Source organism: Balaenoptera borealis (genome assembly GCF_965194805.1).
Source record: "Balaenoptera borealis genome assembly, chromosome: 19".
Classification (NCBI taxonomy): Eukaryota; Metazoa; Chordata; class Mammalia; order Artiodactyla; family Balaenopteridae; genus Balaenoptera; species Balaenoptera borealis.
This window is the reverse complement of record NC_138878.1, coordinates 53,224,727-53,238,910: the sequence shown is the minus strand read 5'-3', so window position 1 is coordinate 53,238,910 and position 14,184 is coordinate 53,224,727. Positions and strand designations below refer to the sequence as shown.

The 14,184-nt window shown below is 54.7% G+C and overlaps 2 protein-coding genes and 1 long non-coding RNA gene across 4 annotated transcripts; 2 read left to right on the top strand and 1 right to left on the bottom strand.

Annotated features, from left to right (window-relative positions):
- Positions 1-17: 17 nt before the first annotated feature.
- COX7A1 (cytochrome c oxidase subunit 7A1) lies at positions 18-1,771 on the top strand. The gene is made up of 4 exons (XM_082367453.1): positions 18-230; positions 948-1,034; positions 1,158-1,242; positions 1,640-1,771. Exons 1-4 carry the CDS (start codon positions 33-35, stop codon positions 1,693-1,695), a joined length of 426 nt encoding a protein of 141 aa, XP_082223579.1. The 5' UTR covers positions 18-32; the 3' UTR covers positions 1,696-1,771.
- A 743-nt stretch (positions 1,772-2,514) lies between these two features.
- On the bottom strand, positions 2,515-10,866 carry CAPNS1 (calpain small subunit 1). 2 transcript variants are annotated; one of them, XM_082367442.1, is made up of 11 exons: positions 10,721-10,866; positions 9,627-9,847; positions 8,664-8,697; positions 8,295-8,384; positions 8,069-8,126; positions 7,907-7,971; positions 6,005-6,073; positions 5,825-5,903; positions 5,571-5,687; positions 3,197-3,255; positions 2,515-3,010 (listed from the first exon to the last, which is right to left on the bottom strand). In XM_082367442.1, exons 2-11 carry the CDS (start codon positions 9,827-9,829, stop codon positions 2,984-2,986), a joined length of 801 nt encoding a protein of 266 aa, XP_082223568.1. In that variant the 5' UTR covers positions 9,830-9,847; positions 10,721-10,866; the 3' UTR covers positions 2,515-2,983. The 2 variants fall into 2 exon arrangements, with proteins under 2 accessions (XP_082223568.1, XP_082223569.1); XM_082367443.1 differs by having other exon boundaries at positions 10,724-10,856.
- On the top strand, positions 3,262-5,560 carry LOC309616653. Its single transcript, XR_014237548.1, has 3 exons — positions 3,262-3,423; positions 3,823-4,118; positions 4,293-5,560. It is a non-coding gene; the product is annotated as an uncharacterized lncRNA (long non-coding RNA).
- Positions 10,867-14,184: the final 3,318 nt, after the last annotated feature.

Sequence of the window (14,184 nt, the reverse complement as noted above, 5' to 3'; positions counted from 1 at the left end):
ACAGATGGGTGCTCCAACCATTTGGCGCTGGGATGCGGGGATGGGGTTGCAGCGTCTGCTCCGCCCACCTATTGGACGAATCGGAAAGCGGCCGCCGGGACCTCGCTGTCCCGGGGCGCGCCGAGGGCGTGGCCTGGGACTCCCCCGGAGGGGAGGGCACCGTCTGTCCTTGGGCGGAGAGGGGAGGTGACTCCGGCCGAAGAGGAGGACGCAGGATGAGGGCCCTGCGGGTGAGGGCCCCCACGGGTCGGGCTGGGTCCCCCAACCCGGAAGCCCTCGCCCCTATACGAGACTCCCCAAACATGCCGGGATCTGGGGACTTGGAACGTGAGCCCCCTTCATGGCTCGGGACTCCCTCCTAATAAGCCTGGGGCCCCCTCCCCCCAGCTCCCAGTCCAAGAGCTTCTGAGACAGCCGGGGACCCGTTAACATGGCCCAAAGCCCCGAGTTTGAACTTCTTCCCTTCATCCAGGGCTCCCGTTATACCTCGGGACTTAGGCACCGGGAACGTAACACCCCTTCCCCGCCCCCGAAGCTCTCGGGCAGCCGGGAAATCCCCCAGGCACTCCAGATCCTGTCCTGACATTCCCGGCACCTGAGCTCCTCCCATTAATCCAGGAAACTGCAAAAAACCTCTCCGGGACTTGGACCCGCAGAACATGAGTCTCCCTTCTGGGTCCAATCCTCTTCCAATAGTACCCTCTAGACAGCCTGATAGCCTCCAAGCCAGACCCTCTAGGCACGAGTCCCCTTCTTCTGGGCCTTTCTTGACAGGACACCCTCCCCCACTCTTGCTGCCAGTTCGGATCTTGCCTTTGAGACGCTCCCAAGGGACAGGACCGTCCCCGAGTCAGAGCCTCGGAAAGTCCGACACCCTCTCCCCAGCGGGACCTCCTCCGGGACACCCCTCCAGGCGCCTCCAATACCCAGCCATCCCCTCTCCACAGGTCTCCCAGGCACTGGTACGCTCCTTTAGCTCAACCGCCCGGAACCGCTTCGAGAACCGAGTGGCTGAGAAACAAAAACTCTTCCAGGTAGGCGGGGCGGGGGGAGGACCCGGGGCCGCCTGCTTGGTCCTGAAGAGGAGTTGGGCAGGCAGGGGCTTAAGGTCTACCGAGTAGGCAGCGCCTTTCCAATCGTTTACCCCCAACATCCAGGCGGACAATGACCTCCCGGTGCACTTGAAGGGCGGTCTAACCGACAACATCCTGTATCGAGTGACTATGGCTCTGTGCCTGGGAGGTGAGTGCAGGGCCCGGCTCGGCCTGAACTGCGGGAGGAGGCGGGACTCGAGATGGAGTGGGGAAAGGGCTGGTTCCAGCCCTGGGGTTTTGGGAGGGGATTGGGTTCTGAGCTGATGTGGGACGGTATGGGGCTCTGGGCTGGCAAATAGGGAGGAAGCACCCTAGGGCTTGGGCTTCTGTCCCAGGAGGGCGGCTGGGCTAGTGATGGGTCTGGGGAGAAAGCCCAAAGCCTGGCCTGGATCAAGGTCCAGCATTTCCCCAGTTGAAGTGCAGTTTGGGAAGGGAGCTGGAGCCTGAAGTAGGGCTGAGACCCAGGATGGTGACTGGGGAGTCTGCAGGGGGCTCAGGGAGGGAATTAGGGTCTCATTCTGTATCCCCCCACACTCCCTCCCTAGGCACTGCCTACAGCCTGTACTTCCTTGGCTGGGCCTCCTTCCCTCACAAGAAGTGAAACCAAGAAGTCTGCAGGACCTGGACAAGCATCAATAAATGTGCTGGCTTCCTGGGGAAGCCAGCCCGGCTCTGTCCTCCGTGTGTGTACCTCCCAGCCTTCCACCAGCAAGTGATCTCTGCCCTGTGGACAGACCACTGCCCCAGCCCTGAGTCTCCGACGCTAGACCAGGGCTATCCCTAGGATATCGCTGCCTCTCAGCCCTCCCAGAAGGGCTGGGAGCCCCACACAGCACCCCTGGGCTGCCCCTCAGGGCCTGGGGACCTGGAATGGGACAGGGGCTTTGTATCCTGGGATGGCAGCCCCTCTCCCTGCAGAGGCCGGAGGGTGGGAAGGAAGATGCTGAGCATAATGTATGACACACAGAGGCAGAGGCAAGTGAGGACAGACTCACTCAAGCACAGAAGCTGAGAGGGGCAAACATGGCCTTGGGGGACAGAGCCAGGGGTAGCACTGAGACTTCCCACCAGCGTGGCTCTTGGAGCAGAAGCAGAGATGGTCCAGGCTTCTAGTCTTGGCCTCCGCAGGCTCTGTGAGAGATCTCACCAAGAATGAGGCTACAGGGACTTCCCTGGCGGTCCAGTGGTTAAGACTCCGCACTTCCAATGCAGGGGGCACAGGTTCAATCCTGGGTCAGGGAACTAAGATCCCACATGCAGCGGGGCCAAAAAAAGACCCAAAAAGAATGAGGCTACAGCTCAACTGGGATCGAGAATTTGAAAAAAGACCAGGACTAGAAGACAGGCGGAGGCAGACTCCCTCTGCCCCAAACAGAGCCAGAGCCACCCCTCAACTCTCAGAACAGGAGGCAGATCTCAGAGAGAGCAGCAACTAGGGTGCATTTATTTCCTCCTGGGCCTGGCAGGCTGGGAGCAGAATACAGACAAAGGCACTGGGGCATGTGGCCTGTTATAGCCTGGAGTTCAGCTGCCTGGGTGGTAACTGAATGGGTGTGCCAGGGTGTGTAGGGACTGGAGTCATCCTCCCAGAACTGAGAAGGGCCCTTGGGGTGTGCAAGCAACACAAACGTTGGGCTTGGCACAGATGCAAGAGAGGGATTATGGAGTAGATGTGAGATGGGTGTGCTGGGGCAGAGTGTGTTGAAGCATGTTGGGCCCTGGCTGTTGACTGAGAATCCAGGTGCCAAGGGCTGGGAGAACAGAAAGGCCTGTGGGTCAGCAGGAGCCATGAAGATGTGACTGCAAACAGGAAGAGCCCTGGGGGAGACCGAAGAGTCCAAGGCGACTCCTACAGCGAGGCGATGAGGGGGCAGGTCTGGGACTCCCATTCAGGAATACATGGTCAGCTGTAGCCACTGGGGAGAGGAAGGCACCGAGAGTGAGGATCAGGGAACCTAAGAATACCAGCAGCCCTTCTCTGCCCTCACCCAGGGGTCGCTGGGAAAAATAGGAGGGAGGGAGCCCCAGCCCAGAGCTGGTACATGGGACTGAGGGGAGGGGCCCCCTGCTAGGATCCCACATCCCAGGATGGGGGTTCTTACCTCCTGGATGTTCACCTGGATTTGTCCAGTGCCATCTCTGTCAAGAGATTTGAAGGCACCTGGTGAAAGGAAGGGTTGGAGGGATTGGCTTTTAGGATAAAAATATATTAATATATGGGATGACAATAATAATGGCTAGTACTCTGTGCCAAGCAATGTATAAAGCGCTTTCCATGTATGAACTCATTTAATCCGATTCTGTGAGATAAGTGTCATTTAAAAATAAGGCACAGGGCTTCCCTGGTGGCGCAGTGGTTGAGAGTCTGCCTGCCAATGCAGGGGACACGGGTTCGAGCCCTGGTCTGGGAAGATCCCACATGCCGCGGAGCAACTGGGCCCGTGAGCCACAACTGCTGAGCCTGCGCGCCTGGAGCCTGTGCTCCGCAACGGGAGAGGCCGTGATAGTGAGAGGCCCGCGCACCGTGATGAAGGGTGGCCCCCGCTTGCCACAACTGGAGAAGGCCCTCGCACAGAAACGAAGACCTAACACAGCCAAAAATAAATAAATAAATAAATAAATAAATAAATAAATAAATAAATAAATAAAAACCAAAACAAAAACAAAACAAAAACAGAAACAAACAAACAAAAAAAAAAAAACAAAAAAACGAACGTTTAAAAATAAGGCACAGAGGGATCTCCCTGGTGGTCCAGTGGGTAAGACTCCACGCTCTCAATGCAGGGGGCCCGGGTTCAATCCCTGGTTCGGGAGCTAGATCCCACATGCATGCCACAACTAAGAAGTCCGCATGCCACAACTAAGAAGTCCACATGCCGCAACTAAAAAGAAAAAGATCCTGTATGCCGCAACAAAGATCCCACGTGCCACAGCTAAGACCCAGCGCAGCCAAAATAAATAAATAATAAATAAATAAATATTTTTTTTTAAAATGAAAAAAAAAATAAGGCACAGAGAAATGTAGTGATGTGCCCCATGTCACAGAGCGAAAAAGTGAGGAAACTGGGATTGGAACCCTGACTGCTACCCACCTCAGTAATGGGCTCCATATCCTGACCTGCATGCCCCCCATCACCCCTCTGCCCAAGCCCCAGCCCCAGCCTCCCACTGACCGGCTCCACACGGTTCCAGCCTAAGCAGGCTACTGGAAGGAGGTGCTGCACTTCCTGCTCCTACAGTCTGGTGTGGTCCCCACTCCTGCCCTGAAACTCGACTCCATGTTCCTCACTCACAGCCAAACCAGTAGGCAAACAGGCGCCCATACTGTCTTTGTGGCTTCTCTTTCACTCACCACTCAGTTACCACCCTCAAGGGCCCACTCGCCTAGTACCCCGGATGTTGCAGTCACTGCTGGCCCTCTTGCTGGTAAATCCAAGGCCATTTCTTGGGCCCTCTCATACATGACTTTTGGCATCATCTGCCCTATCGTCCTCTCCCACCTTCCCTTCATGTCCCCGACATACCTGCCCCCTTTTCCTCTCCCCATGCTCTTAATGCATTGTCCTCCCTGGGCTCTTGGGAGGCCGGGAGGTCTTCCTAAAGCTAAACCTGAGACCCTGTCATTCCCCTGCCTGGACCCTGTCCACTGTCCCCAGTAGAGTCTGAGCACCCCTGAACTTGGCATTCACAGCCTGCACAGCCTGACCAGGCCCATTGCTCCTGCCTCCTTTTATGCAACTCTCTCAGACAAATCTGAGTTCAAATTCTAGCTTTGCAACTTCCTAGCTAAGTGGCTGTGAGCAAGAAATTTTGCCTCCTTGAACCCTAGGTTCCTCCTCCAGAAAATGGGGACAATAATTCCCACTTCGCAGGGCTGTCTCAAGGATTCAGTGCATTAATGTTCACAAGAGCCCTCATGATCCAGCCCCTACTGACCCCTCCCAGCCTTATGTCTCCCCATCCCACCCCCTTCCTTTTTAGCACTCTGAACCAAGTCCAACCAAAATCATCCAAAGCACCATCTACTCTTTCCTTTCTAGGCCTTCGCACAGGCTGTTCCCGCTGCAGCGCTCGTCCCCATCCTCTTGCTAGGGTCACTCCTCCTCATCCTTCAGGTGTCCACTCACATGTGCCTTCCCTCCTCCAGGAAGCCCTCCTTGACCCCTTAAGCTGCATCAGGTGCCTTGTTAGGGTTGAATAGCTGTGAGAGCTCCCCCAGTCACAAATCTAAACCCCATCTGCCCTGAGCTTCCCCCTCACAGCCCTCATCGCTCTGCCTAGGCTTCCCCAATCCCACTGTCTGGTAATTTGCCTCCCCTCCTCTGGACTGTGAGTAACATGAGGGCAGAAACTAGGGCTGTTTCAGTCACTGCTGTGCCCCTAACATTGCCCACCTCAGGGTCAGGCTCAGAGGAGGCTTGGCGGATGGAAGTTGGACAAATCCCCACCCAGGAAGAGAGCTGGGGTGTCACTCACGGAACATGGCATCCAGTCTGACCAGGCAGCTGATGAAGTTGTCAAAATCCATGTTCCCTCCCTCATCTGAGTAGCGTCGGATGATCATGTTGTAGAGATGCTCATTCAGGTGGAATCCTGAGAACGACTGTCTCTCAGGTGTGGGGGCCACGGAGCCCAGCCCTCCCAGCCCCAGGATTCAGGCTCAGCCCAGCTCAGTGGGGGCTGCCTCACCAGTCCCACCCCCAGCCCCATCACATTCCCGCCAGCCACACCTGCTGCCTCAAAGGCCCCCGGGAGTTCACTGCTGCCAATGGTCCCTGAACCGTCAATGTCAAACTGTTTGTATATGGCCTGTGGGGACAAGGAGGTCAGGGTTCAACTAAGCATCATGGGGCGTGGCATCTCCATGGCTTGGGGGTCTCTGTGCTAGGAGTTTCAGAGGCTGCGCACACCTGCCACTTTTTGATGTTGTTCCACAAGTACTTGAATTCCTCGAAGCCCAGTTTGCCGGTCGTGTCACTCTGGTGAGAGGGTGTTAAGAATAAATGTACCCAGATGTGTGCACTGTGTACATGATGATGATAATGGCCAAGCAGGGGAACCTGGGCTAAAACCCCAGCTCCCATCCCACCCTAGTCATGTCACCTTGGGTGTGGCTTCATTGTTCATTTTGCCATACTTATTTTAGTCTATATTTCTAAATGATAAGGACTCTCTTTAAACATAACCACAGGGAATTCCTCATTTATAAAATTCTTCAACAGTAATTCAATGTTATAAATGTTAGGACATGTAAAAACCAAGGGTATATGGGACTTCCCTGGTGACGCAGTGGTTAAGAATCCGCCTGCCAATGCAGGGGACACGGGTTCAAGCCCTGGTCCAGGAAGATCCCACATGCCGCTGAGCAACTAAGCCTGTGCGCCACAACTAGTGAGCCTGGGCTCTAGAGCCCGCGAGCCACAACTACTGAGCCCACGTGCCACAACTACTGAAGCCCGCACACCTAGAGCCCGTGCTCCGCAACAAGAGAAGCCACTGCAATGAGAAGCCCGTGCACCACAACGGAGAGTAGCCCCTGCTCGCGGCAACTAGAGAAAGCCCACATGCAGCAACGAAGACCCAATGCAGCCATAAGTAAATAAATAAATATATGATTTTAAAAAAGAAACAAAAAAAAAACAACAACAACAACAAAAACAAGGGTATCTTAGAACTCTAAGGAAATAAGGTGATGAGAGTAAATACCTGCTGGGTTTGTGATAAAAAGTGAATGAGGGGCTTCCCTGGTGGCGCAGTTGTTAAGAATCCGCCTGACAATGCAGGGGACATGGGTTCAAGCCCTGGTCTGGGAAGATCCCACATTCCGTAGAGCAACTAAGCCCGTGTGCCACAACTACTGAGCCCGCGTGCCACAACTACTGAAGTCCATGCACCTAGAGCCGGTGCTCTGCAACAAGAGAAGCCACCACAGTGAGAAGCCTGCGCACCGCAACGAAGAGTAGCCCCCGCTTGCAGCAACTAGAGAAAGCCCAAGTGCAGCAACGAAGACCCAACGCAGCCAAAAAATAAATAAATAAATATAAATAAACAAATAAATAAAAGTGAATGAGAGGGCTGTATATCGGTATAAAGCCCTTAGCTCAGGGGTTGGCACTTGATAAATTCTCAATAAATAGCAACAATGGCCAAGACTTATCAAATGACCAAGTACACGTCAGATAGTGCTAAGCTTCTCAGGAATGTCACTTTTGTCACTAAATCCTCAAGACACCAGTCCCACCAGTATTATACCCCAGTGACAGAGAAACAGATTCAGAGCTGAAAAATCTACCTGGGTGAGATCATGGTAACAGCATGTACACACCACTTATGTGCTATGTACTGTGCTAAACCATTTGCGTGCAACTCCAATTTGGTATCACCATTATCATTCACCCGATTTTACACAGAGGCAAACTGAGGCACAGAGAGGCTCAGTAACCTTGCTAAGGGCAGAGCTGGATTTGTTTAACCCTATGCAACATGTTATGACAGCTGATGTTATTATGTATTGCCGTATGTCCGAGGTGGGTGTGTGTTCTGATATATACATGTCTACATCTGTGGGTATGAAAGCTACACACTGACTGCCCCAATCATGCTCTCAGAAAATCCCCTCTTGGGAATTCCCTGGCAGTCCAGTGGTTAGGACTCCTCACCCTCACTGCCGAGGGCCTGGGTTCAATCCCTGGCTGGGGAACTAAGATTCCACAAGCCGTGCAGCACAGCCAAAAAAAAAAAAAAAAGAAAGAAAAGCAAAAAAGAAAATCCCCTCTTCACCAAGGCCTCCACCAGACTGCCCTCAAGGATACATCCATAACAGCCACCATGCTGCGACATGTGTCAATGCCAAAACCATCAGTCTTCAGATCAGGATCTGTGGGATGCAGGTTGAAAGTCAGAGGCCAGAGATCACAGCTACCCCAGCCGCCATGCCTCTAAACCTGCCCTGTGTGTTGACCCCAGTCACTCACGTCGGGTCACGACTTTGTTGAGAATGTTCATGAGTTCTGTGGCACTGACCTCCATGTCCTAGGGGGAGAAGTTAGGAATGGGTCAGGGGTGACTGAAAGGGGTCTGGGCATGTCATGAAGGAGGATGGGAACTTTGGGACTGCCATGGTCAAATGTACATGTAAAGGGCATCCAGAGGGAAGGCATGGAAAGGTTAGGACACTTCTGAGGGCCCCAGGTTACTTACCTCTCCAGCCAGCTGGGCAAAGAGCCTCCGGAACTGCCGGACCTCCTCACTCTCATTGGCCTCGATGTTGGAGTAATGGGTGCGAGGGGGCTGCAGAGGGAGGAGATCTCAGAGCAGGTAGGGGGAGGGGTGCCCTGGCCAGGACAGCCTTAGGTGGGAAAGTCAGAGTGGCCTGGGTGGCTGAGTGACCAATGAATGAGAAGTGGTCAATGAATAGGGAGTGGATATAGCAAAGTTTAAGGATGTTACAAGGGAGAGACTTAATGAGACAAATTTCATAAGGAGAGGTGTGGGGCTTCTTCAAAGGGACAAGGATGGGTCCTTGTCCCTTTGAAGAAGAGGGGTCTCCGATTATGAAGGGTGGCTTACCGGGGGCTCTGGGTTGTACTGCGCAGCCGCCTCACTGAAGGGAAACAAGGGGGAGTTAGTGCCAGGGGGCGGGGCCTCCAACGGGCAGCACCAGCCCCCACACCCCAAGCCCCCAACCCCCAGTTCGCCGCCCTACCTACCTCTTCCCTCCGCCCGCCTCATCAGTCCTTGTCCTCACCTGTCCCTATCCTCGCTGCCCTGGTTGTGCCCCCACGGTAGGACACCCTCTTGCCAGGGCACACCTACGCAATGGCAGATTCCTCAAAAGACGAGAGCTCACTTCATAGAAGCTCGGCCCCAGCTTCCCGGGGCCCCACCCTCCTGGGTTCCACCTGTCTAGGAACCTGCTCCATCGCCACGGCTTCTGAACACTTGTGTCTTCCCAAGATCCCACCCCAGCTCCATTAGTTCTCACCCCTTTAAGGGATCACACTCAGTGGCCAAGACTAACGAGACCCCTACCGACGCCCTGCCCTACCTCCACCAGGACATTTTTCTATTTTAACCAGCCAGTTCCCAGCCAGGCCCTGTCCCTTCAAGGCCATATCCCCTGTCCCATTACGGTTAGATCTCTTCTGGGCACACCTCATTTACCCACCTACGAGGGCCACGCCGCGCCCATAAGACTAGCCTTGCCCCCATGAAGTGATACCCCAGCCTCACTGGCTCCGCCCCCTTAACGTTTGTCTCCAGGTTAGCGGAAGTAGGCCGCGCCAGCCCCATTAAGCCCCACCTCCCAAAGCCCCGCCGGTCCCATCCGATTGTGTCCCCACAACAGACTACCCCCATGTCAAGCCCCGCCCCCATGAACTCATTACGGTCGGCCCCCTCAAGGCCGGTCTCCTAGCCCAGGCCCGGCCCAGCCTAATTAAGGTTCCTGGTCAGTGTCCAGGTTACCCCATTCTATCCTGGCTGGACAAGCCTCTTCCTCCAGGCCCCGCCCCTCCTCAGGCCCCGCCTTACCTAATGGCGCTAATGACCCCGCCCAGGATGCGCATGGCAGTTCCGCCACCACCGCCGCCACCGCCGCCGCCGCCGCCTCCTCCGCCGCCGCCGCCTGCGGCCCCGCTGATCAGGCCTCCGAGCACATTCCCTAGGCCCCCGCCCAGGCCCCCGCCTCCCCCGCCGCCTCCTCCACCCTTCAAGAACGAGTTAACCAGGAACATGGCTGTGACTCAAGATTCCTGAGGAGGGAAAAAGGGGTCAGGTGGCTGTCTCGTCCCTGAGCCCGCCCCTTCCCCCACAGAAATACGCATTTCTGACTGCTGGACTTGGAGTGATATGAAGCCTCTAGGCGGAGACCTATCCTCCGGCTGCGGCTTGAGGGTCCATTCGGGATGGGGTCTGGGCTTCTGGGGGAAGGTAGTTCTTGGCTGGGTGGCATAGGGACGCAAGATCAGGTTTGAAACCTCCTCCCGGTCCAAAGGGTCCGCGTCTGGCTTGAAGGACTCTGGGCTGAGTCTACGCATAGGCATCATTAGGCACCAGACACCGGCCAGGTCAAGTGGGGTTCTCGAGATGGGGGCCCCAAGCTGGCTCTCGAATCTGAGATCCAGAGCCCTAAGACTGATTTAGGGGTTTGGGGTGGGTCGGGAGCGTGGATCAGAAATTCTCCGCCTGGAGGCTCCTGGAGCAGAGTTTAGGAAATCCAGAATGTGGGCTTGAGGGTTTAGGTACAACCAGCAGCGGGATTACAGTCTCATCGCTGTGTCTATGGGTTCGGGTCTAAGATATTGAGTGTGAGTCCCGGGGCCCGGGATAACGGAGTCCCCGTTAGAATTGAGAGCACGGATTCAGGATCGTGGTCCTGGAGGCCACACCCAGGGCTGAATTTACGGGGTGCCTCTCAAATCCATGGGCTCCTATTTTAGATCCTGAGAGGGAGGGTGGAAAAGTCCCCGGGGCGGGATAACTAGGGCCGGACAGATCTGGGGGGTCGGATCTGAGATCGTGGGTGTGGTGGACCCCTGAGGCCAAGATTTGAGGATCTCTTCGGGTCGGGAGGCCTCCAGGGCCGGGTTTACGGAGTGCAGGGGGAGTCCGGACTGGGCGCTCACCACCTCGCTCGCGCGTCGGCCGGTCCGCTAGTCTGTGCTGCTCCGGGGCCTCCGGCTGCGTCCGGCTCCGCAGGGAGGGGCGGGTGACTCAGGCGGAAGAGGCCGGATTAGGCACTTGCTGGGCGGCCCAGCGGCATCCGCACGGTCCTAGAGCCGACATTGAAACTCCCCGTGTGCCTGCCGGCACCGCCTCCTGTAATGGGGTGCGGCCGCCCGGGCTCAGTCCTGCGTTTCCGGTGCCTCGCATTCCGCCACCGCCCTGACTTTAAAGAGCTGAGGTCTTTCCCTACACTTGGTTCCAGGTGCAGGCACCCGGGGACGAGAACTCCGAGGTGACTTGAGGACTCGTCGTGCCCAAGGTCACCCCCTAGTGTTGTAGTGTGAATGTTCGCCCCAAAGCCAGCCTCCACCCGCTCACAGATGTGGTTTTCGGCCTCCTCGGAAAGGAACTCTTGGGGCTCTTGGCACTTGTCCCCTATCCTAGCCCTGTCGCGACAAGCAGCATCTGGAGGCCCCGAGTTATGTTTGGCCCACAGTCCGGGGACAAGCGCCCGCATCTGTGGCAGGGATCCTGCGGCACAGCCCTGGTGGCGGTCCAGTTCCGCCTACGAATTGGACTGTCTTGTGCCTTCTCCATCCACACCCCTTGACCCCCCGAGTCAGGGTCACCAGGGTCACCAGGTCACCATTTTTCCTGGACGGGCCCAAAGTGTAGTCTCAGTCTTACAGTCTCTAAAGAGGGGCCCAGACACAGGAAGAGTCCCCTGGCCACAGCCTGGTTTCTGAGACTAGATGTTCCCAAGGTCTCCCAAGGTCGGGTGGTGGGCAGGGTGCGGAATGCAGCTGAGAGGGAAAATGGCAACCGAAGCCACCTCTGGGTATCTTTCCCTTGCTGTCTGCTTCCAACGTCCAACGTGTGAGGGCCCAGTACTTTTTCAGGGCTCCTCAGAGGGAGCTAAATCTGGCTCCCCCAGGCAGTCTGGCTGTCTAGCCCTTAGCCTCTCCCCGGGAAGCTGGCTCAGCTTGAGTTTGAATCCTTACTTTGCGCTTAATAATTTGGGATCCCAAAACAGTGAGCTGAGCAACAATCTCCTAATCTGTAAAATGCGAACAAAGGTTTCCATGCCCCAACTTTCTAGGCCCCTATCAAAATTAAGCAGTAAATGCTTAGTAAGTAGTAGCTATTAATCCTCTGTGTCTGTTCCTTCCTCCTGGAGCCCACCTGGGTTCCTTAGGTGGTTGATTCTTGCTCCTCCTTAGGTAATACTGATAAAAAAAATAACTGCCAAGCACTCTCCCAAGTGCTTTACGTATATCGGGTCATATGTCCTCATAACAGTCCTGTGGGATGGATGCTATACATTATCTCCATTTTACAAATATGTAAACTGATTCTGAGGGTAAACTCCCAAGCCTGTACTCTTGAGCACTACTGAAACCGAGCAGGACCCTGTAGGGCTCCTGGGCAACGGAAGCCTTTCTGTGTCCCCCGTTTCTTGTTTATAGGAAATAGGCTTCAGCCTCCATGACCTTCCTTGAGCTCCAGAGGGCAGGTTCAAACAGCTGCTAATCAGGGAAGGGAGGGGATGCAGAGACAAGGTAGGAGCAGTCAAGAAACAATAGTGCAGCATTGGGACAGGATCCTGGTTGCACCTCAAGGAATACACATAACAATATCTTTGAGCTCTTCTGCAGAACTAAAACCCCCAACAAATGGAAGATGTTAACTATTTGATGAAGCCTTCTTCATTCCAGAGAAGTGCATCAGGAGACCACCTGAGGCCAGATTAAAGAAGTACAGGCCCTGCACACACCCTGATCCTTATCACCAACCCTGCCCTTGAACCACTGCTGTTAAACTCCTCACCAAATCCCCCGGGTTGGGACACAGTTTTTGAGGCCATGAGCCTGTTGTGTCCCCGTTTGCCTGGCTAAGCAATAAAACTCTTCTTTTCTACTTCACCCAAAACTCTGTCTCCAAGATTTGATTTGGCACCAGTGCACAGAGGCTGAGTTTTCAGCATCATTACTCTAACGCACTGACTCTTCAATAATATAATTAATATGATAATAGCTCAAATAACAAGCACAACAGACAGAACCCCAGTCACAGCTATGCTTCCTGAAGGCTTGCTGGGGCTGCTACATAAGCCTTATCTACGAGGCAGGAACTAACAGGAGAGAAAATGGAATCTCTGAAGGCAGGGTCACTTCCCTGAGGTCACAGAGGGTGGCAGGACCAGGTCTGAACCTGGGCTTGGCTGATGCCAAAAACTTTTGGTGATGACTAATCTGGATTCCCTTCTGACCACGCCCCTCCCTGCCAGTCTGAGTAGCTTCTTTCTCTGCCCTCTCCGGGGCCCACTTGCTGACAGGCCTTTGCATGGGCTGTGCCCTCTATCTGTAACAATCCTTCTGCCTTTTTTGCCTGGTTTTTTAGCCACTCAGGTTTTGGTGTCAGCTCAGGAGTCACTTCTTCTAGGAAGCCCTCCCTGTCTGAACCTGAGACTGAAAATGAAGCTTGCAGTTACATGCTTGTAACATACTTTCTCATAGCACTCACTGCCAATTACAATCATATTGTCATCTAGGTCTGGCTCCCTGACCTCTTAACCCTGGCCAGCTCTAAATCTTAGTCCTTCTCTCTAGTCTACTCATGCCATCATGGATCTCCCTCACATGCATGGCTAAAATTCTATCTCTAGGCAATTCCCTGGCGGTTCAGCGGTTAGGACTCCAAGCTTTCACTGCCAAAGGCATGGGTTCAATCCCTGGTGGGGAACTAGGATCCCCCAAGGTGTGCGGTGCAGCCAAAAAAAAAAAAAAAGAAATCCATCTCTAGGTTATCAACCCCCAAGTTTCTATCTTCAGCCCAGATAGTTCTATCTTCAGGATCCTACATTCTGCATCCTACTCAATATCTCCATGGGGGTCTTAGAGATGTCTAAAGCTTGACACATCTTAAACTGAGATCCTGACCTTCCTCCCAAACCTGCTCCCTCCCCACCTTCCCCATCTAGGTTAAGGGCACCTCTATCCTTCCAGTGACTGAGACCAAATACCCTAGGTTCATCCTTGACCTCTGTTTCAGACGCACTCCAACTGTCGGCAAACCTTGGTGACTCTACATACAGAATCTAAACTCTCCTCCCCTTCCCCTGCCCCCAGCCTGGCCCAGCCTCCACCCTCTCCTGCCTGGACAGTTAGAGCAGCCTCCTCCCTGATCCTCCCCAAACCCCCCCACCCCCAACCACCCCCCACCCCCACTCCTGAGCCCGCCCTCACAGTCTTTTCCCCAAACACAGCCAGAGGGAGCATGTGAACACCTGAGGCAGATCAGAAACCTACTGGCTGAGCCCTCCCTTGGCTGCATCTCACCACAGTAAGAGTCAAAATCCTCACAAGGCCACCAAATCCCTCGTGATCTGCCCTGTCACCTCTCTGCCCTCATCTCCTCCCCCTTA

Coding starts and splice junctions, on each gene's coding strand:
- COX7A1 (XM_082367453.1), top strand. CDS start 33: ATGCGGGGATGGGGTTGCAGCGTCTGCTCCGCCCACCTATTGGACGAA. Junction 231..947: donor GCAGGATGAGGGCCCTGCGG/GTGAGGGCCCCC, acceptor CCCTCTCCACAG/GTCTCCCAGGCACTGGTACG. Junction 1,243..1,639: donor TATGGCTCTGTGCCTGGGAG/GTGAGTGCAGGG, acceptor CTCCCTCCCTAG/GCACTGCCTACAGCCTGTAC.
- CAPNS1 (XM_082367442.1), bottom strand. CDS start 9,829: ATGTTCCTGGTTAACTCGTTCTTGAAGGGTGGAGGAGGCGGCGGGGGA. Junction 8,385..8,663: donor AGTACAACCCAGAGCCCCCG/GTAAGCCACCCT, acceptor CTCCCTCTGCAG/CCCCCTCGCACCCATTACTC. Junction 5,688..5,824: donor GGGGGCCTTTGAGGCAGCAG/GTGTGGCTGGCG, acceptor AGTCGTTCTCAG/GATTCCACCTGAATGAGCAT.